The 22,707-nt window shown below is 41.6% G+C and overlaps 1 protein-coding gene across 16 annotated transcripts; it reads left to right on the top strand.

The window, feature by feature from the left end:
• Window positions 1-537: 537 nt before the first annotated feature.
• On the top strand, window positions 538-16,756 carry ABHD13 (abhydrolase domain containing 13). 16 transcript variants are annotated; one of them, XM_055426683.2, is made up of 6 exons: window positions 538-866; window positions 4,226-4,297; window positions 7,038-7,095; window positions 8,804-8,896; window positions 11,346-11,419; window positions 13,451-16,756. In XM_055426683.2, exons 4-6 carry the CDS (start codon window positions 8,817-8,819, stop codon window positions 14,482-14,484), a joined length of 1,188 nt encoding a protein of 395 aa, XP_055282658.2. In that variant the 5' UTR covers window positions 538-866; window positions 4,226-4,297; window positions 7,038-7,095; window positions 8,804-8,816; the 3' UTR covers window positions 14,485-16,756. The 16 variants fall into 16 exon arrangements, with proteins under 16 accessions (XP_055282658.2, XP_055282652.2, XP_055282657.2 ...); XM_055426677.2 differs by having other exon boundaries at window positions 8,760-8,896; XM_055426682.2 differs by having other exon boundaries at window positions 4,226-4,348.
• Window positions 16,757-22,707: the final 5,951 nt, after the last annotated feature.

Genomic DNA, 22,707 nt, shown 5'->3' with positions numbered 1-22,707 from the left:
AAACAATTCGGTACAACTTGGTGCGCAGGGGGTTGACCGTGAAAGTCACAGCGTTCCAGCTTCAGGCTCCCATTTGTGTGGTCACTTCCAAGGCCTTGTTAGGGGGCCCTAGAGATGTTGCCACGGTCTTGGGTTTTTGTAAAAAGTTGCGAAAGGTAGTTTTGAATTTTTTTCTTTTTCTTTTTCTTTTTTTTAAATAAAAGGGCCGTCTAAGTGGTACAGGTCTCGCGGCCTGATAAAACTTGCATCCGCTCGTGACGGTGCAGCCTGACGAAGGTAGCAGCGGGCTGGGCTGGAAGAAGACAAGTGCCCTTATGGAAGCCCTTATGGAGGTGCCGGAACTCACTGCCATACCTCTAACATCCTTCTGGGGCAGACACTCTCTTCGGGAAGAAAAGCGTCCCGCAGCAGATCCTGAGGCATCAGAGGCAGGGCGGGAGGCCCACCGGTGCTCGGAGGATGCCAGACACCCACGGCGCGGGTACTCAGCCCACCGCGATCGCACGCCGTACGGTATCTTGTCCGTCCCGGGCCTCCGTCGCCGGGGACTCTGCGCACCCCCCCCCCCCAGCCCCTACCGGGCCGCCGTCTCTGCGCATGCCCAGGAGGGCGGGGGCCGCTCCCGGGAGGAAGGGCCAGAGCAGGTGATGTGGGAGCCGGCGAGGGCATTTGCCGGCGACACCGAGCGTGAGCCGGAAGTGGGGGAGCCGAGCGCGGCGCCGCGGGAGCTCAGGGCCGGGCCCTGGCGACGGCGGCCCCGCGGCGGGAGGCGGCGGCGGAGGACGATGAGGAGCGACGGGTGCGGCGCCGGGGGACGCTGCTGCGCGGCGCCGGCTCCCGAGTGCGCGGCCTGCCCGCGGGCCTGAGTGAGTGCGGGGCGGCCGGCGGGGGCCTCGGGGGGCTGCTCGCCGCGGGGCCGTCCTGCGCCGGCCGCGGGCCCGGAGACGCCCGGGCAGACCCCGCTGTGGGCGCCGGGGCGCCGGTGCTCCGCGGGCCGGGGCGCGTCCCGGAGCAGCGACGCGCGAACCCAGCGCCCGCCCTCGGGGCGGCTGCGGCCGGCGCCCCGCGCCCGGGGCTGGGGGGCTGCGGGCGGCCTGCGCCGCTCGCGGGGGGACAGGCCGTGAGAGCCGCGGCTGTCGGGGCAGGACTCCGGGGCGCTGACGGCGCCGCCCCGGAGCACCCCCGCGGAGCTGAAAGTGAGTCTGGCTGCAGACGCCCGTGCCAGCGACGTGTGTGGATATTTTTCTGCAAAATGCATCACGAGAGTTTACTGCCCAAGGCGTCACAACCGCCCCCACCCCAGTCTCATTATTCAACGGCCCTTTGAGTAACCCTTGCCGAGTAGTAGGGACCTAGTGGAAAGCCAGGAGATGCGGCTCTGAAGTGTCAAGCTCGCTTTTCTTGGCATCTTATTCCTGGTATCAATTCTTCGTGGGCAGGGTTAGATTGCTCGCATGTCTTTTTTGCTAAAAGGTTAAGTTTTCTTCTAAGTCAGAAGTAAAGAAATCACGGTTGACTGTCTAGTGTTCTTCTCCTAGTAACTGTCCTGCTGAAGACCTAGATCGCTCAACCCAGCCATCGTTAATAGAGACTTGCTGGGTGCCCAGCTTTGCTCAATCTCCTGAGAATCTTTAGGCGGATTTCCGTAAGGTGATGTCACTGTCATCAAGGAATCCGCCACCCGTGTAAAGCAGGTGAGTTAGGCCACACTAGGGAGTGCCACCGCGTGAGTTTGTGCTAACTGCAGGATGTAGCGTGGTTGGCAGTAGGGAGCAGACGTCCAGGGAAGGCTTTCTGAAGGAACTGACACCCGCGCTGGGTTTTGACAGAAAAAAAGAAGGCGTCGCCCTCATTACCTGCTGTGTGCAACGACTCAGGTGTTCTCCAGCGAGTCCTGCCATTGTTTAAATTCCGAGTCGAGCAGGCCTGCTAGTTGTACTTTCACCTAGTCTGCTCTGGTAGGTAAATAGAATGCTTTACATTCTGTCTCCTCCAAGGAGCTGCCTTTGTCAACGCACTGTATTACATTTGATCTCAGTCGAGTTTTAATTAGGTGTTTGATCCCCTTTTTACCTGCGAGGAGACATATATTTAGAGACAGTAAATGGGTTGGCAAAAGCCACCTAGCTATTAACATACCGAGCTTGGAAACAGGCTCCTTCCCATCGCACAGACACTGCCTGCCATTGATAGTTTCCTTTGGAATGAGGAAAGGAAGCCAGATTGTGAATATCTGAACACACGCATCTTGGCGTGCCTCCCATCTTCTCGGACACCCCTCAGGCCTGCTCAGCACGCTGTCCTGGGTTGACAGTTTGACTTCAGTAGTGGGTGGGGAAACCCTCCACCTTCATGTTTTGCCATGTTCTTTCCTCTCTTGTCACTTACCTCGGGGGAATCTATTTCTATTTCTGTTTTTTCTTTAATTTAGAACTCGGTTGTTACTCACAGATTCTAAAATCTTTCTAATTCTTGTTTAGTCACCTCCAGAACTTTTGAGGTCCTTGTATACTCTTTTCAGAACAGATGTTTAAAAAAAGATTCCCGTTTTTTCTAATTAAGATTTTTCTTCCCCTGAAGTGATAGGCTGCATAATAAATTACTACATTTTATGCTCCTGTTTCTTATAAGTCTTAACTCATACAGCAGTACACTGTACTGGAATTGCAGAACTGTAGCATTTTCAGGTCATGAACTGTGCGTATTTATGAGTTAGCCTGGGAATCTTGCTTCTCCTGTAACACTGATTTTATAAGAAAGTGAATTCTAAGTTTGATCCATTTGGTTAATAGTATTTAGAACACTATGCCTTCACAAGTTGGAAACTTCCTGAATTACATTATCATTTTTTATTCTAACATCACTGTTTGCATGTTTAGCCTTGTGGATCTTTTTTCTTTTTTAAAATTTTCTTACTTTGATATTTATACTCTCAGAACAAATTGTGATTGACTTCCGTAGTGACAAGAATCTGTCATTTTTGTTCTCTCAGAGTTGACTCTTAACGTGGCAAGTCTTCTGTGTTTCAAGTGAAAGGGAAACCCAAAAATGCTACTGAGTTGCTGTCTGGTACAGTGTTCCAGATGTCTGCTCAAGCTGATTGAAATCCCAGTTTAAAATGCTGTCTGAACTCTTCAGTTGCTATCCAGCATATCCATAGGCAGTTATTGTTCATTTGTCCCATAGGACTATTAATACTCGCTTTTTCATTATTGATGACATGTGGGTAACCATTAGGGAAATAGATAATTCATTCTGCGGTGTCTCCAGCACACTGAGAGCGGCTATTTGTGTTTCCATTTCAGCTGTGCAGCTGGCATGGTTTCTTAACTCCCCAGTGCTTAGCAGAAAAGGAGATACACTAAGGTGGGAAGGCTGAATCTGCTTCTCTGTTACTTGAAACGTGACTGGAAGCTGTGAATTCCCCCAGAGGATACCATTCTCCCCTTGTGATGTAGGGGTCAGGAGTGTCACATGAATTTGCTTCCCACTTTTTAAGTGTTCCCTTGAACCTACGCATGGTTTTGTCACTTGTTGGTATGGTTTTTTTTTAATGTAGAGCAGTTGTTTTTTTTTTAAAAAAACAAGATGTTCTTAAAATCATCAGTTGAGATGGATATAAAGGCCTTTAATAGTACACTTGCGACTTTTTAAAATGGTGTTTTGTTTAAAATTGTATTTATTATTGATTACTCTTCAATCAGTTTGTTTTTGAGGAATTCCTATTTAATTCATGTATAGGTGAAACATCTTATAGTTTTCAAAGACCTTTTATTGTTGGCAGAATCAGTAAATGAACGTATACTGTGCAATTCGATGTAAGGTTTTGCAGTTTAAAAATAATGAGGATAATTAGCATTTTTTGTGTGTGTGAGACAGTTCCAACCTTCATTAAAATAAAATTTTATCCGTGATTGAAAGAATAACATATTTGTCCAGTTTACTCTGCTGGGAAAGATTGAAGGCAAAAGGAGAAGAGGATGGCAGAGGATGAGATGGTTTGATAGCATCACCAGCTCAATGGACAATTTGAACAAACTTCGGGAGATGGTGAAGGACAGGGAAGCCTGGCGTACAGCAGTCCATGGGGTCACAAAGAGTCGGACACGACTGAGCGACTGAACAAAAACAGTTTATTGGGACAATCATAATTAAATGTATTCATTCCCATAGTGTGAGTTTTAGTTCTTAATGTAAGTTGTTAATCTTTATTTTAAATTTTTAGATAAAATACTGCAGCATAAAGGACTGATTTGGAGAGACCGCGGGCTTCACCGGGAAGCAGGAGTCGTCTTTGGTGAGGGGAGGTTGAGGGCCGTTGTCACTGCACTTGGAATGAATCTGGAAGGTGCTGTTTGCATCCCTGACATTACTTCTTTGAGAGAATAACCTGAGTTCCCTGCACAAAGCAAAGAAAAAAACCCGTTGAGTTCATGGAAACTCATGATGGTCCTTGTATACCAGCTTTTCTTCTTCCCCTACCATTAATTACAAACTCCTAGAACATAATGATGTCGATTATTCTGTGAAGATTGTTTAGCCAAAGTTATTTTCTGCAGGTTTGACTGTACCTTGTTTAGAAATATTACTTTGATAGTGGTGATCTGGGAAAGAGACTGAACAAGTTTGATGAGTAAAATATTTTACAAACCTCAGTAGAAATATAAAATCACCATGTCTCCACATATATGTGATTTCTGGAGTCCTGTATCTCTCAGTAACTTTTCAGGTACTCTGAAAAAGTCCCGTAACCAGGGCCTCCAAATTTCCACTGTACCAGTTAGTGAAAACAGTATTATTTATAATCCAATGCCTACTTTCCAATTCCAGCCTTTAATTTTTCTCAATCACCTGTAAAGTAGAATTTTTGAGACCTTAGGTATTATTCAGGTAACTGCTTCCTTTTACAAATGTAGAAACTCAGAAAGTGATGTACAAGGATGCTCATTCAGAGTGGTTCCCCACGTTTAAGTGTGGACGTGACTAGTCCCCCGAGGTGTGCCAAGCAGCAGTAACTGGGTCAAAGTCTCACTCAGGGCGATAGATGACCCAGGCTGAAAGGTCATCTCCCCATGTTTGCCATCTGTCTTAGGGCCATAATCCTTGGGACCCACAGAAATTATGTGTCTTTACTGAAGATATTTCTCTTCCCTGACCTAAAAAGCTTTAGAAACCTGTAAATATTATAATGCACAAAAGATTTAAATTAATGTAGTACCTCATTGTTAATTTAAAGGTGTTAAGTCTCTGCAGAAAAAAGGCAATAAAATCATGTAGTTAGGCAGTGTAGAACAGTGGTGCTCAAACTTTTTTTTGTTTCAGAGCACTTTCACATTTTAAAAAATTATTGAGGACTCCAAAGAGTTTTCATATATGTAGACTATGTAGAAAGATATTTATTGTTTTAGAAATTAAGAGTGAGAGCTTATAAAATACGTAATGTTATCACTTAAAAATAACAGTGAAAAAATCCATCATATTTTAACGTAATAACATTTAAATGCAAAACAGCCATCTTTGCCAAAATATTAGCAAGGAATATAGTGCTGTTTTACATTTTCGTAAATATCTTTAATGTCTGTTTAATAGAAGACAGGCATATTATCATGTTTCTGCATTCATTGTCATATGGGAGGTTGTTTTAGGTGAAGTTTATGAAGAAAGTCAGGCTCACAGATTTATAGTTGTAAAGGGGTTATTTTAATAGTGTTTTCAGATAATTGTGGATATACTCAACAGATGGTAGTTTCTTAAAGATCAGTTACATTGTGGAATCTGAAATCCATATCAAAGAACATTTTCTCTCCGTTATGATAAAATCCATTGGTTTATCTTTCAGTGAATTTTTTTTTTACTCATGCTTAATTTTTGTGACACCAGTCCTTGGTCATTGAAAATATTAGTTTACTGTGTTGGGCAGATTCTTCCAAATATTCACACATTTAATATGTTGTCAAAAATCACATTTGTTAGTGTCATTACCATCACAGTGCCATCAGAAAAGTGTTTTAAGTCGAGGAAGCTATTAGCACCTTCACTCATTTTCCAGAAAAAAATGTCTGCCAAACACACAATCTGTGAATAACCACAGATTATCAGTTGTCTTTTTAGGTAAAAATGGTGTCACTTAAATAAAGCAGCTAGTTCATCCCACACCTGAGGTGTGTTTTCAGTCCAGTCCATGGGTCGCAGAGACTCGGGTGGCACTGAGCACGCACCCACACTCAGCGTTGGTGCTCCATGTGCCCCCCCTTGCTTGGCCCACTCGTCGTCACAAAATGTTGAAAAGTGGACTCGCTGAGATGTGATAAAGAGTACAATGGCGCCTACATTTTACTGCCCCTGTCTTGAATCTTGCTAAGGCAGCAGCAGTTTCACCCAGCTTTGGTTTTGTACCACTAGTGCAAATGTCAGACAGTGAAACGGCAAGTAGCGTTTTAGTGTGCTTACATTGACCTGTTAATCTGAAACACCCTTTGAATGGGCCGTGGGGACACCAGGAGTCTGCAGCCACACTTTGAGAACCACGGGCATAGAAAGGTCTCAGGTTTCATCGGGACCTTATAGTTCACCCCACTTCAGCTGCTCTACTTCACACTGGCCTTGCCAAGTATTTATTTAGCTTTAGTTTGAATGCCTCCTGTTCCTGTGAATAGCTGTGCTAATTGAATAAAAATAAGAGACATAGCTGCTTGATGGAAAGTAAGAGAAATTCTTAACCCTAGAGTTGTGCTTTGTCCTGTTATTTAAAAAATGTGTATTTATAAATTTTGAATCGTCTGTAGTGTCTGTGATTGAGAGAGCAGATGAGTGCAGTATTGGTGGCGTTGCCTTTCATCTTTAAATTGGATGATAGCCTGCATTGGAATCTGGCGAGGCTGGGAAAGCAACCGTGGGGCTGTTCTGTGGTCTAGGCTGGGCTTGAGAGTGCCCTTGAGAACTCATATAATATCATTGAGGGTGGGCACATGCTTGCTGTTAATCTCTCTTTTTTAAGCCTCAGCTTGTGGAACAGTTATTTAAATACTTCCCCTTAGGAATGGAACCGTTTGCCGTCTTCCGAGTCCATGTGTGAGAGCACGTGACGGAGGTCAGGTGAGCATGTCCATCATCACTCCCTCAGTTGACTGGACCCTCAGCCAGCCCTGTAGCCACCATGGTGGTTCTGACAGCTCCAAGCTATCCATTCTTTATATCTTTAGCCTTAAATTGCTTATTGTACTGATATTTAAAGATAGGAAGCATATGGAGCGGTCACAGTGAACCAGACTAGTTAGTGTTGACCGTAAAATTCTCACAGTGATCATCAGCAGATCCATACATTTCATTCTTATGATCCAAGTGCTAATAGAGTATAAAAAGATACTATTAATTGTTTCAAAACTGTTCTTTTTAAAAAGAAAACAATCATGATTAGATTTACTTTGACTGTTCATAATAAAAAGTTAATCATGTTTTTCATAGGTTATTTTTTGAGAAGTGTTCACTAATATCAGTGTGACACTTCTAACCACTTTATCTAAATAAAAAGCACAAAAATTACTTTTATAAGATTGACGTTTTTTATTTAGCTGTAAAACATGCTATAATAATGTGCTTATTTTTGATACTGTAACATAGATTTAGTCTGCATGTTATTTTATATTAAGCCCTAGAATCAGCTGTTTTTCAAAAAAATAACATTCGTTCACATATCATGCTTTTTTGTTCATAATTTACATAAACCGTGGAAAACATTAGCTAAGGAGGATTTGTTTAGTTTGGGATAAGTTTGCGTTGCTTATGAAGTATCAGGTACTCAACAAACAGATAAGTTGAGATTATGGATGAAGTAGACATGAAGATGGAGGAGATGACAACCCACTCCAGTGTTCTTGTCTGGAGAATCCCAGGGACGGGGAAGCCTGGTGGGCTGCCGTCTGTGGGGTCGCACAGAGTCGGACATGACTGAAGCGACTTAGCAGCAGCAGACGTGAAGAATTCGTAATTCATAAACAGGTATGATGGAGGCATGAGAAAGAATGAAATCCCCGAGGGAAAGAAGGGTTAGTATACAGGTCCTTGGAAATCACCCGTGTTCAGGGGTGGGTCAGAGGGAGACACACGAGAATTTGATTCTACTGGAAGCTGAGGAAGATTCAGGATTTAGTGCCACTTAGCGGTAGGTACACTGTTGAGTGTGAACTGAGAAAAATCCATTGGATTCATTAGCAAGCGGGGTTTGCTTTTTATGAGAGATCCTCATGATAGCTCATGCTTTTTAATGAATTCTCTTAGTGGTTAAGCAGGTACTGGAATGGTTAAAGACACAGATAGATGGACTTGAGAGTCATTTAATGTGTGATAACTTGGCAAAGGCATAATTGAGAAATGGGAATAAGTTAGATATTTATTTAAGATGTGGGACTTCCCTTGTAGCTCACTCGATAAAGAATCTGCCTACAATGTAGGAGACCCGGGTTTGATCCCTGGGTCAGGAAGATTCCCTGGAGAAGGAAATGGCAACCCACTCCAGTATTCTTGCCTGGAAAATCCGGTGGACAGGGGAGCCTGGCGGGCTACAGTCCATGGGGTCGCAGGAGTTGGACACGACAGCGACTCAACCACCACCGCCAGGCATGAGGTTAAAAACATGGTAATAACGTAAGAAGTGTGGAAGGTGCGGGGTACTGGGGACCAAGCTTCTGTGCTCCACAGGTCTAACGTCCTTTCCCTCTAAGCAACTTTTCTAATCAGTGTAAACTTTGGTTTCACTTCAGGTATGTTAAACTCACCGTTTCTCTTGATTGCTTATCGTTCTAAGATGTTATCAGCAAATGCATCGCAGCACGCAAAAGAGCCTGACAAAAAATCCATCTCTTCTGGCAACACCTTTCATGGATGTTTGCCTCCTAAGGTATACTTTCTAAGGGGTGACTAATTGCCTTGCTTATTCTGCGTGACCAGCAGCAGTGGTCTTGGGTTCAGCTGTACATTCTCAAAACACCTAGTAGACCATTCCTGACCCCAGCCTCCCGCTGCCTTGTTGAAAGATGCGTGTAGAAGGCCCGGCTTGGCAGCGTCAGGTGTGTCATTCCACGTGACAGCTCCGGCCGGCGGGAAGGGGACGCAGGGCTGGGAGCAGGCGGTACTGCGACCGAACTGCTTCATGCTCCACAGGAAATGGCGTCTTTGTTGCGGGACAGTGGCCCAGTGTCCAGGACTCAGCAGAGAATGTGCCAGGCACACACCTTACCCCACTCAGCCCAGACTCAGCTCCGCCGTGCCGTCAGGCCCACCACCCTGAGTGTTCCTCGGATCGCCCACCTGCAGGAGGTTCCCAGGGAAGCAGTGCTTGAGGGTTAACCAGAGGTCATTATTTTTTCATAGAGGAGAAGAGGTTTTGTTAACCCTTTTTCACACTAATTTTTTTGGCAAAACAAATGGGAAACTTATTGCTAGCTCTAGGATCTGTGGGCTGTTTTCAAGGAAGTGTTCATTTTTTACTGACCATCATAGCATCTAGGTTTATGCAAAGTTATTTTTACATCTCAGCAGATGGCTCAAGTTGTGGCTTGAGTAATTGTACTTCACTGATAGTTTCATCAAATTTGTTAAATAAGAAGTCCTTCCTGGAGTGTTTGCTAGATCCAGTTTCTTTAAGAGCGTGGAGGTGTGGTACAGAATGGGGAGCGGAAGTCACTGGCAAATTGGGGTAGGAAACATAGGCATTCCGTGAGCAGAGGTCTCTTTGTAAGCCACCTGCATGCTGCAGTGTGTTAAAGAGAAGACACGCACACTGTCTAGAAGGTTTTTCATTAACCAGTCCTTAAAATTGACTTCCATTTGCTATTCCTCAAAGTGAATTGACGTTTATTGACTTGCACAGTGTAACAATCCATGGCAAGATTGCATTTGTGTATCACAAAGTCATTTAATGTAGGTGACTTTTCAGGAAAGCTTTGTGGAAAACTGCAAGGTTAATCCTGTTATTCCTAAGCAATAATGGACTCATATGTGCCAATGTCCACTCTTAAATATACATGTCCAGTGTTCAGAATGCAGTTACGTGAGCATTTTAAAAATTTGCATTCTCCCGAAAAGAAAATTCAAACTGAAAATAAGTGATACGCCTAAGATTACTTAACAAGTATATGGTAGAGCAGACTTTAAGGTGATGGAATTTTACTGTTTTTTTTTCCTGATATGTCACAAAACAAATGATATTTGAGTTACGCATCTCTCTGATACTTCTGTCATAAATGATTGGCTTGACTATGAAAAAAAAAGTACCATTTTTCACTAAAGAAATATCTTAAATGATATATTTTCCCAAAAGGTACAGTGCTCTAGGGTATTTGTATGTTATGTCCCAGACCTTATTAATCCTAGTCAGTGTACAAACATTGTTTTGTTTTGATGTATCAGATAAATGCCAGTCTATTTCCAGATTTCCCTAATACAACTCCTAGGTACAAATGAAAGTCATTCTCTTACACTTAGAGAAATAAGTATTAAATTAAGTGAGTTAGCATCAGATGAAACAAGAAAGTGGTCAGATGTGGCTCCAAGACCTGCCCCTACAGTGAAGGTTATAGAGTAGCCCTGTGTAGTGTACTGTTGGTGGATGGTAGTCCTAGACCATGAACCGCGTTGGTTGTTGGCCTGGAACAGTTATTCAGGACTTGGTGCTATCCGCTTGTTCAGCTGCTGTAGTGTAGCCTCTTTCAGCCTGGTTCTTACCTAGGTCTGACCCCTAATGCTCAGGTACTGCTGCCGTGTCTTTTAAGCTTGGATTTTTGTCTTCACCTCCCATACCTGCTTTTCTCTGGCTTACCATCGAACTTATTGTAATAAAACTTGCCACAACTGGGTGGCAGTATTGATTGCAGAGAAACTTCAGAATAATGCTAGGCTGTTGGTCTGTATTCAAAGAGAGTCAGTCATTTGCACAAAAACTCAAATTTGAAAATCCATGTTTAGTGAAATAGTTAACTATTTTTAGTGAGATAATGATGAAAAATTAAATCTATTAAATCATCTAACTCATCTTTATAGCCAGCATAATTTAACTTGATCTTCAGTGTTTAATATGATGAACTAAAATGCTACACTTAAAAGTCTATGGCATACAGTAAAATTTTTAAAATAAGCCATTAACAATTATTTATTAAATTTAAGACTAACTTTATGGGTAGTTTTGTTATTGAGTAAAGAGAATGTTTCTTAATGGTGAGTACTTAAGTAGATGACTGCAGACAGTGTGGCATCCCACCTCGTTTGCCTTTTGAAGACAGTGTGCGTAAACTGTGTTTGAAGTAAAAGCGTTGACTTCTGAAAGCTTTGCATCTGTATTTTCTTTACAGCGGTTGCGTCTTTCAGCAGAGTTGTAGAAGTTTTTCCCCGGGAGTGGCCGTCTTCACGTGCCTCTGGTTCTCAGGTGGAGTTTCTGTATCTTTGTCTCACGCCTGCCCCGAGTGCTCGCAGCCTTATCCACATCCCATAGCGGCCTCTGTTGCTCATTGGTTTGAAATTGCAGGCCGGGCTGCAGGAAAGATGGAGCATGTTGCACAGTGCTAGCAGTCTCAAGTTTCTCATAAATCAGTTGTGAAACACAAATTATTAGACTCTTTCTGAAAAGTAATACAGTATTAGAAGGGGCTTCCCAGATGGCACTAGTGGTAAAGAATCTGCCTGCCAGTGCAGGAGTTGCAAGGGACAAGAGTTCTATCCTTGTGAGACGATCCCCTGGAGAAGGAAATGGCAACTCACTCCAGGATTCCTGCCTGGAAAATTCCATAGACAAAAGAGCCTGGTGGGCTACGGTCCATGGGGCCTCAAAGAGTCAGACACGACTGAGCGATTGAGCATAGTTTTAAATTGTTTTTCAAATTTACATATGCGGGAACCTCCAAATCAGGGGGAATATTTTATTTTTTTATCCTGGTTTAATTATAATTTTTTCTATAATGTGGAAAATTGACAATAAAGTATATCGGATTGATCTTGACAGGTTCAGTTCAGTTCAGTTCAGTCGCTCAGTCGTGTCCGACTCTCCGCGACCCCATGAATCACAGCACGCCAGGCCTCCCTGTCCAACACCAACTCCCGGAGTACACTCAAACTCATGTCCACAGAGTCGGTGATGCCATCCAGCCATCTCATTCTCCGTCGTCCCCTTCTCCTCCCGCCCCCAACCTTTCCCAGCATCAGAGTCTTTTCCAGTGAGTCAACTCGTCGCATGAGGTGGCCAAAGTATTGCAGCTTTGACAGGTTAGACTCTGTTAATTCCCTCTTTAATAAAATTTGCCCTCTACCTACCTAGCTCAATAAAGGTGTAGGATACAAAACCAGTATACAAAAATATGTTTGTTTCTATATGCTAATAACAGCCTATCAAGAGAAATTACGACAGTCCCATGTACGGTTTCATTGAGGAGAATAAATAGGTAGGCAGAACACTCTTTGACGTAAATTGTGACAATGTGTTTTGGATCTGTCTTCTCGAGTCATGGAAACAAAAGCAAAAAATAAACAGATGGGACCTAATTAAACTTAAAAGCTTTTGCACAGTGAAGGAAACCATAGACGAAAAGACAACCTATGGACTGGGAAACAGTATTCACAAATCATGAGACCAGCAAGGACTTATTTTCCAAAATAGACAAACAGCTTATACAGCTGAATATCAAAAACACAGCAGAGCACCACAACCCAATCAGAAAATGTGCAGAAGACCTAAGTAGACTTTTCTACAAAGAAGACACGAACATGGCTAGTGGCACGTGAACAGATGCTCAGCGTCACTAATTAGAGAAATACAGATCACAGCTACAGTGAGATACCACCTCAGATGTTCTCGTTATAAGGAAAGGATGTTGTACCTTCACCTACATGTGTTGATGGCTGTTAACTAGAGTTATTGTGGTGATCATGGTACAGCATATACAGTAGACCTGAAGCTAATGTAAAGTTATGTGTTAGCTTCACCTTCGTTTAGAAAACTGCCCTCACCCTCCTCAGCTGACCAGTGGGTGCACCAGGAGCCTTGGCGGCGTGCTTCTTGGCCTGCGGGCTCTTCTGCCAGCAAAGCTGGGATGTGGCCGGTCCACTTAGGCTCCTGAGTCTCTGTTCCCTCCTGGAAAAAATTGGGATCATGGCATCAGTTTATTTTTCTGTTAAATCAAGGAAAACACATAAATGAAAGTATTTTCTAATGCATTTTTTTCTTTTTAGAAAATGAATATAATTTGATGCATATTTGTCTTTCATCAATACAGCAGTGGAGGGTGAAAACAGAGCTTGAGAACTGAAGGGACCAAGAGAAATAGAACAGTCGGTTTTGTGGATGGACTGATGTAGGTTTCCAAGGATTCTCCTAGTGATGGAGTTTGTTATATCATGGATCTAACTCTTACGCTGATAGATGCATGTCGCCTCGCTGACTCTCTCTCTCTCTCTCTCTCTCTAGGACGCTTGCAGAGAGCCACAATGGAGAAGTCCTGGATGCTGTGGAGCTTTGTGGAAAGGTGGCTGGTAGCTTTGGCTTCCTGGTCTTGGGCTCTGTGCCGCATCTCCCTTTTGTCTTTAATAGTGACCTTTCACCTGTATGGAGGCGTTGTCTTACTCCTGTTAATACTCGTATCAATAGCAGGTATCCTCTATAAATTCCAGGATGTGCTGCTTTACTTCCCAGAACAGCCGCCTTCTTCGCGCCTTTATGTCCCCATGCCCACTGGCATTCCACATGAAAACATTTTCATCAGAACCAAAGATGGAGTGCGTCTGAATCTTATTTTGATAAGATACACTGGAGACAGCTCACCCTATTCCCCGACTGTAATTTATTTTCACGGGAATGCGGGCAACATAGGCCACAGGTTGCCGAATGCTCTGCTCATGCTGGTTAACCTCAGAGTTAACCTTCTGCTGGTTGACTATCGAGGCTACGGAAAAAGCGAAGGAGAAGCGAGTGAAGAAGGGCTCTACCTGGATTCCGAGGCTGTGCTGGACTATGTGATGACCAGACCTGACCTCGACAAAACGAAAATCTTCCTTTTCGGCCGTTCCTTGGGAGGAGCAGTAGCTATTCATTTGGCTTCTGAGAACTCACATAGGATTTCAGCCATTATGGTTGAGAACACATTTTTGAGCATACCGCATATGGCCAGCACTTTATTTTCATTCTTTCCAATGCGTTACCTACCTTTGTGGTGCTACAAAAATAAGTTCTTGTCCTACAGAAAAATCTCTCAGTGCAGAATGCCTTCTCTCTTCATCTCCGGACTCTCTGACCAGTTAATCCCACCAGTAATGATGAAGCAGCTCTATGAGCTCTCCCCGTCTCGGACTAAGAGATTAGCCATTTTTCCTGATGGAACTCATAACGATACATGGCAGTGCCAGGGTTACTTCACGGCCCTGGAACAGTTCATCAAAGAAGTAATAAAGAGTCCTTCTCCTGAAGAGATGGCCAAAACTTCATCTAATGTAACAATTATATGATGTTTTTCATTAATGCACTGTATTTTAATTTGTGCAGAATGATAAAAATACTCCTTTCTAGAAGTATGTTATGTCTGTACTTGTCTGAAGAGTGACATTAAACTTTGAAAGGACTTCAGTGCTCCTTTAAAATGATCCAAATAGTTTTTTACATTTGAAAAACTATAATTATTGGGATTATTTCATACATTCTCATCAAACTTTTTAGTGTGGTTGCGTATCCATATCTTTAGTTTAATATGCTATTATAGCATATTCAAAAGTTTCTTGTTGCTCAAGATGTACGTGTAATCTGTGTGACACTTAGATTAATGACTAAGTGTGGAAGGAGACATGTTAACGAGAAACCTTTGGGTATTATTCCTTTAGTAAATATTGGGACAATCATGGTAAGCAAACTTAGTTCTGTAATTGCATTTTTCACCTTAAAAATTAAAATGAAATGCATGGTGGTATTTTATTCCTTGACTTATGCAATGCACTGTTTTTAATGTAAATAGTACTGATCATATACCAGTGTATATGGTAACCTGAGTTATATCTATTTTTATGTAAACTCTATTTTGTTTTTAGCCAGAAATGAAATTGAGGCCTGTGTGCAGGTCGCCGTTGACTTTTGCTCTGCTGAATCCTGAGATCCAGCCTTTTCTTCAAAATACATGGGACCCCCTTTTCCAGTGTAAATGTACCGTGTTTTGTTAGGTACAGTCTGGATCATGGCATGTAAAAACAGAAATTGAGATTTTACTGCAGCTTTGATGTGCATATTTGAACTTTTTAACATTTGTATCAATAATTTTGGTGGCAAAAAGAATTTTAGCTTCTGTCAGTTTTGTAAGTTTACAGCTGAACCACTAATAGCAGTCATAATGAAGATCAGAACCTGTTTAAGAATCAATTAGGAAGTCTTATTACACTATTGTACATACTGTTTTACAAAAATTCCTACATTTGCTTTTTTAAATCCAAATATCTAGGTGGTTCTCTCCCACTGAACCCAAGGTAACATTTATTGGACTTTCTGAAAATAGAAGTGACAAAAACAAAAGTAAATGAAAATTATATTCTTCAGCTTAATGTTTCTGTTATAAAATAGAGGAGCTGCATCAAAAGACAGGTTTAGGAAGCCTTATTTATTCATTTTGTACATGTGAGAATGTGTGAGTAAAAGAACTCTAGAGCTTTTTATCACAGAACCTGTTACCACAGTTAACCACTAAATGGCTGTAAGTGAGAAGTAGTATCTAGACATATAGAAGAGTAAGAAAAACCTTACTTAAAAAAAGAGCCCCTTAAACTTACAGGGTTTACCTGAAAAAACATAAGCAGTCCTCAAAAATTAGAGGTAATTGAGATGTGTACATTATTACGTCAGCTCTAACGTATGCTGTTTTGAATATTTTAGCTGTATTTATTGGCTTTGTGCAAGCAGCTCAGGCAGAGAGAGAATGGGTCAGTAATCTTGACCTCAGTCAAAAACTTTCCTTGAAGACAGGGCTAGAGACACTTTTGCCAAATCACGTTCTTATCTCTCACTTTCTGTCAGTGTTTAAGAAAAATTAAAATACAGCAAGTGTGATTTCTCAAGGATAAATGTTTTCTATAAATTGCAAAAACATCATGCATTTTTTTAAAAAGTTGGAAATGCATATCATGGAAGGTGTGTTTTGTATGTATAAATTCACGACAATTAAAGGCTGCTTTCATCCTGTCAATCATTGCTGTGTAGAATGACTATCCCAGATAGTAATACATTAAAAAGAAAGAAGACACGAAAATGTAGTGTATCTGGACATGAGCTTACCCAGACTTGGGTCAGTTTTTAGCGTTTACAAAGTACGTTATGTTTTCTTGTGATCATTTAGTACACTGTGGAGCAATTTACCAACTTTAGTTATAAATATTATACTGATGAAGCATAAAAAGCTTTTTCTTCATCAGTGTTTTCTTTAATGCTGCTGTTTTTCTTAGTACTTCAGGTTTATTTGTCTGCTTGTCTGTCTGTTTTTAGCAGCCTCCGCACCCGCTTTTTTGCACCAGGACTTCAGAAGCTGTGCTTATCCCATTCCTACCTTCATTCTTCTCTTTGGGTTGCCCAGCTTTTCTTTCTGCAGCAAAGGGGAGAGGTTGTGTCTGGGGCTGTAGTGTTTAAATCTTTCTTTCCTAGCTTCTTTCTGTATTTGAGGCTATTTCCTTACATGGGAAACAGGTAGAAGACAAACTCCTATTATCAGGGGTTCATGAAGCCCATGGCATCATTTCTTTTTTTTTTTTAAACATCTAATTTTGTGGCCAAAGCAACTGGTCAAGAAAACATAAATTCATGAGTCACACCTTCATTTTGGACTCATCTCTTAGTGGGTGTAGACTTGTGTCCATCTTGTTTATTAATTTCCGTCTCATTTATGCAAGAGCAGCTGTAGGAGTTTCTGGAGGAGTTTTTAACTGTAATTTGGAAATCCTGGAATGATTTTTAAAATGGAAGAATAAAATTCATTGAGATCAAAATCCATTATTCTAAAAGGGGTTATTGGAAGTAAAATGGCGAAGAGTATCCTAAAGAAAGAAACTGCAAAATACAGGAGGAAATCGTTCCTAACAGATAAAAGAATACTAACAAGATAGAAACAGCTGGAAAGGGAACTGTCACATGTGGTCCCTAAGGGTGGATCTAGGATGTAATTAGCTGCTGAGGATGGTGAAAAGGAAGCAGAACACGGAACGCAGAACGTGTGAACACAAGGTGTTTCTGGCAGAGAAGGCGACTGGAGCACCTGTTAATTGTATCTACCCTATGTTTTTGCAAATACTTTGACTGTAAAACTAATATTTTCATTAAAATGGTATTCTGAATTTTGTTACGGGACAGCTTAAATTTATTTTTTTCGTGACTGTAGACGGTTGATGATAACCCGTGTTCTACCTTTGTGTTATCAGATTAATGATACTGTAATACTTACTGAGGATTCGTGCCACCTGATGCTTTCATACGCATTTCTTATGAGTAGTTTATAACATTTGGTTTGAGATGGGTCTGGTCTTGTTTGGTGGACTTAATGAAGGCCATATTCAATTTTATATAAACTATCATGCAAGCCCGGCCAAAGTGTAGTTTTTGATTGAGTCCCTTCCTTGAAGTTAGGGGTAAATACGGTAAGTCTTAAAAAGACATCCCTTTTTAAATTAGTTTGTGATTGAGAGATACTGAAAACCTCCACTGACCTTTCCCCTCTCCGTTTTTCTTAATATATTTGACTGCAGTTATGGAGAAAGAAACATGAAAAGAGTGCTTTTGGATTATCCGCTTAAATTTATGTGTTTTCATATCACTCAGGTAAAGTTGTGAATGACAGAGCACAGACATCTATTTTTTAAATCAGTAGAAAATAAAAAGTACTTCTGTTAACTTCTATTGCCATATATGCTCATCATCTTAGCTAATCAGAAATAGTGTATTCATTTGTGTGCAAAATAACATTCATTCTAATAGTAGTCAACACATTTTTGCCAGATGGCGCAAATATACCTCCATTTATATTGTTTCTCAAAACTAGTTGAACGATAGGACGGTGTATAAGAGACGCTTTATGAAAGGTGTCATGTAGACATATGTAACAGGGATGAGTGTATTTCTTTCAGCACACCATAGGCTGAAAATCCAAGTTGTTTGCAACCAATTCAGATACATTCAGGATAAAGCAAGTTAATCCAGTTTCATAATGTAAATCATATTTTGTTATTTGCCATATTTTATTTGAAGCCGTAATAAAATTTTATAACTCAGATTTGAATGTTATATGCATTATGTGGTAATCATGGCAAGCAAACATTTACATTTGTTTTTTTTACAATAAATTTCTTTTAAAATATACTTTCTATTTTTCTGTACTGACATATGCAATAAATTGATACATTAAAAGTTTGATTAATGTCTTAAGATAGTTTGTTTTCGGTCTTTTCTATTAACCTAAATTATATGAAAGGACATTAAAGCTTCCTCAGTGGTGTGATAAACTCGTGAATTTCTACTGAAATTAATGAATTTTTATTGGTGTGAATAAAAAGTAGACGTTAGATCTACTTTCTCTTCCCTCATTATTCTCCCACATACCTTTCATTTAGGCTAATATTAAATATTTCCTGTATGTGAACTGCTAGTGGATGAGACCCAAAGCATTTGATTAGTTACATTAATCTAGGGATGAATGGGTTTTAACTGTTCTTAGTTAATGTTGCCTTGAGAGTTGATAAAGTGCCTTTTCATGAAATTCTGCTTTTCTTCTTAGTATTGAGTTAATGATTTGGGATTGATTATAAAGATGCCCCAATAGTCACTCGACCTGTAGGGGTCTGTAACTTGCTTTCCCTAACCAGAAATCTATTTGCTTAGATAGTGTCAGAACCAGCTAGATGACAGGAAAGTGGCCCCCTGCAAGCAGAGATGAAGATGTCACCTGGAAGAGACCGTTGTTGCACAGGTCGATCTGGGGCAAAGTAGGATCCCCATTGTGCTTCCTTGTGGGATCACCAACCTGGATTCCTGGTGGAACAGTATTCAGATCTCTAGTTCTTAACTTTCAAAGGGTGATTTCTTCCACGTTCTGTTTCACTCTCCAGCTCTTGCTTTACACCGTAAAGATGATGAGTAGTTGGGTCTGGTTAGAGAATGTAACTCCTGTCTTATTAAGGGGAGTGAGTGATGGTTGCTCAGTCATGCCTGACTCTGCAACCCCATGGAGTATACCAGGCTCCTCTGTCCATGGGATTCTCCAGGCAAGAACACTGGAGTGGGTTGCCATGCCCTCCTCCAGAGGATCTCCCCGACTCAGGGATCAAACCCACCTCTCATTGTCTCTTGCTTTGGCAGTCAGGTTCTTTACCACTAGCGCCACCTGGGAAGTCCACATATCCATGTATCTGTGTATATATATATATATGTGTGTGTGTGTATACATTCCCATGCTCCAAACATGAGGAAGCATGATTCTCTTAATTCTTTCCAAAGATTCTTGAAGTTCCCCTGCATCCCTTCATTAGAATCCTTTTCTACCTTCTTAGCTGGAGCTGGTTTATGTTGTTTGCGCCTAAGAGACACCTGAGGGATAGAACATCCAAAAGAAGACGCTGAAAAGGCCTCTTGGTTTGGGGAAGGAGCTCTGGGCTAAAGATGGGTGTCTGAGTCACCATCAGAGGCACTGCAAGGACAGGTGGTGGACAGCGGTGTGACCGCTTCATGCACCAACCTGCTCATCCAGAAACGGATAAAGTGGTCAGTCTTGTGTTACGTGTGTTTGTCCACAGTTTTAAGAACAGGAAAGAGTGGATGAGAGTGTTTAGGGTAAGAGTCCAAGAGGAGAGGAGAATGTAGGCCCTGGCCTGAGGAGTAGGAGGAGGGGAGGAGTCTTAGAGGAGACGGAGGGAGATGTTTGACTCAGCTCTGGGCGGTCGATGGCCCTGTGTGCGTGCCGAGTCACTTCAGTTGTGTCTGACTCTTTGCAGCCCTGTGGACTGTGTCCCAACGGGCTCCGTGAGATTCTCCAGGCAGGAATACTGGAGCAGGTCCCCATTTCCTCCTCCAGGGGATATTCCTGACTCGGGGATCAAACCCAAGTCTCCTGCATTGGCAGGTGGGTTCCTTACCACTAGCGCCACCTGGGAGTAGCTGGCACTTGGTTGTTCAGAACAAGGTTTGTAGCCTTGTTCACGGTCTGAATGAATGAGTGAGTTTACTCCTCAAGTGGGGTGCTCCTGAGCTCCCTGAGTGTTAATCGCAGATGTAATTACACATGGGTGATAAAATTTGGTATAAAGTATCATGGTGAACAAGATTAGCAAATTGAGGTCGTAGCTTAGAATGGCTCCTTTGATCAAAGAGCTGAGTTCCCAGGAACTGGACTGCGAAGGGGAGACACAAACCAGGGCCATTGACTGCACATCATCGGAAGTAAGGTGCTGGCAGGATTGTGAACTGTTACATTTCAGAGACCAGATTATATATAACTATTAAACAGTAAGTTTTATCACTTTTTAACCCAGTTTTCACATTGAGAAGTCTGTCCTAAAAATACAATTAGATGAGAGCCTGTGTAGAATTATACTGTAATGTGACTTTCTTTTTTTTGTAGTAGCCAAAACAATGAAACAGAGCCTGGCACTCCATCAGTGGGAAGTAATAACATAAATTATCAAAAGCATTAAAATTTGTAAGTTTGATCAGGAAAAATACCCATGATATATTTTACTGAAGAAAAGCTATTGCAGTGCAAGGCGAGCAGTCTTAGTCCATTAGAAAGCATATATGTAAAGGGAATAATATGTAGGTGGGTGTATATATGTATATGAATAAAGACAAAGGTGTTGGCATAAAATCTGTTTACGCCATCTGTTTATGTAATATACACAGTATATACATTAACCTGTTGATATTAATTACAGATCAGGGAAAGACTGCTGTCAGGAAAGAAGGAAGCAAGAGATCATTAGTAGGTACAGAACTCAACATTGTTTGACTTTTAATTAACATGCAATGTGTTGTCAAAGTATAAGCGAAATAATTCTTAATAAACAGAAAACTTGGACAAAAATGTGGGTTTTATTGTACTTAATATTGAAATGATAATGGAGCATTTTTTGGTGTATGATTGCTTTAGTAATTTTCCCCTCCCCTGGTTCATAGAAGTAGTCTTTTTTAGTGATACATCTGGCATTAGAAGTCAGAGTGTTGTGGGAATTCTCTGGCGGTCCAGTGGTTTGGATGCTGCAATTTCCCTGTTGAAGGTGGGGGTTCAATCCCTGGTCTGGGAACTGTTAATAAGATCCCACAAGCCCCAGGGCACAGCCAAATAATAATAATTTTAAAAACAAAATGGCTAGTTTTAAAAGTCAGGGTGTTGTGGATCAGCTTGTAAATTACCTCAAATAAAGAAATGTTATTTAAAACATTTCAGTTGTAGATTGACAAATGGCAATTATTACATATGCACATATATATTTATGTATAAAATATTCCATATAGCCGCCATCCATCTGTATCGATCTATCAGTCAATCATCTCAATCTATGCATTTATGTCAACCACTTCTTCCTAGGGATGTAGTAGCATTAGATACACAATTTTCTCCATCATACATTTTCCACCTAAAATGGGTATTTTAAAGATATAAGAATTATTTTCATAATGTTGAAATTCGAAGGATCTAAACTTAATTGGGAAACACAAGAGCATATAGTGAACTTCAGATTTCGGGTCCCTTTAACAGATGAGGTTTATTTGTTAGATCATCAGCTGTAGCAAGTATGCGTATACTTGTGGATATCTGGATTCTCTACATGTTAGAGGCAGAAGTCTGCGAGCCCCGCCCCCTCCACCTGGCACCCAGACACATCACTTGAGGAGGAGGAGGAGAAGGGGAGGGGGAACACGGAGACAGCCTGGGCCTGCGGTCAGCATCTCAAGTCGGGTGGAGGCCGTCTTGTGGAGCTGAGCCCTCAACCTGCGGAATCTGACATCCCAGACAGACATGTCAGAACTGAAGTATACAGCTGATATCCATTTCAGCACCCAATTCTGATATCCATTTCAATATCAGAATTGAAATGGACAGCCAGCTGGCTTCGCAGAGAATTACTGACGGAAAATTTCCACACATCTCTCGTCAGAAGAGTTGAGAGTGTGACCATGGTGTGAGACTGAGAAGATACACAGAAAGATCAAACAAACAACTAAATGGAAAAAAAAAAAAAAGGTACACAGGAAGAATACTGAGGTTTTCTTTTTAAGCCTGTTTTAGACGACTTGCCGATCGGTGAACAGGAACTCTGCTTCATTTCACGTGGTGAATAAGTTCGTGTTTGTACTGCCTTTTTAAAGTAAATTTTTACAGAGCTTTAAAAATGTCCATTGTTCATCACTAATCAGGGAAATCTAAATCAAAGCCGCAACGACATATCACTTGACTTCTGTTGGATGGCTACTGTCAAAAAACAGAAAATAACAAGCATTGGCAGGAATATGGAAAAACTAGAGCCCGTAAGCGCTTTGATGGATGTGTAAAATGGTGCAGCTGCTACAGAAAACAGTATGGAGGTTCCTCAAAAAATTTCAAATAGAATTATCATATGATTCAGCAACTCCACTTCTGTGTATGTATCCAAAAATGTTGAAAGCAGGATCTTCAAAGAGATATTTGCACACTCACATTCATAGCTGCGTTATTCACAGTA

The sequence above is a fragment of the Moschus berezovskii genome, chromosome 13 (assembly GCF_049115385.1).
Source record: "Moschus berezovskii isolate FMDL1 chromosome 13, NW_MosBer_1.0, whole genome shotgun sequence".
NCBI classification, from domain to species: domain Eukaryota; kingdom Metazoa; phylum Chordata; class Mammalia; order Artiodactyla; family Moschidae; genus Moschus; species Moschus berezovskii.
This window is presented reverse-complemented; position numbering and strand designations above follow the sequence as displayed.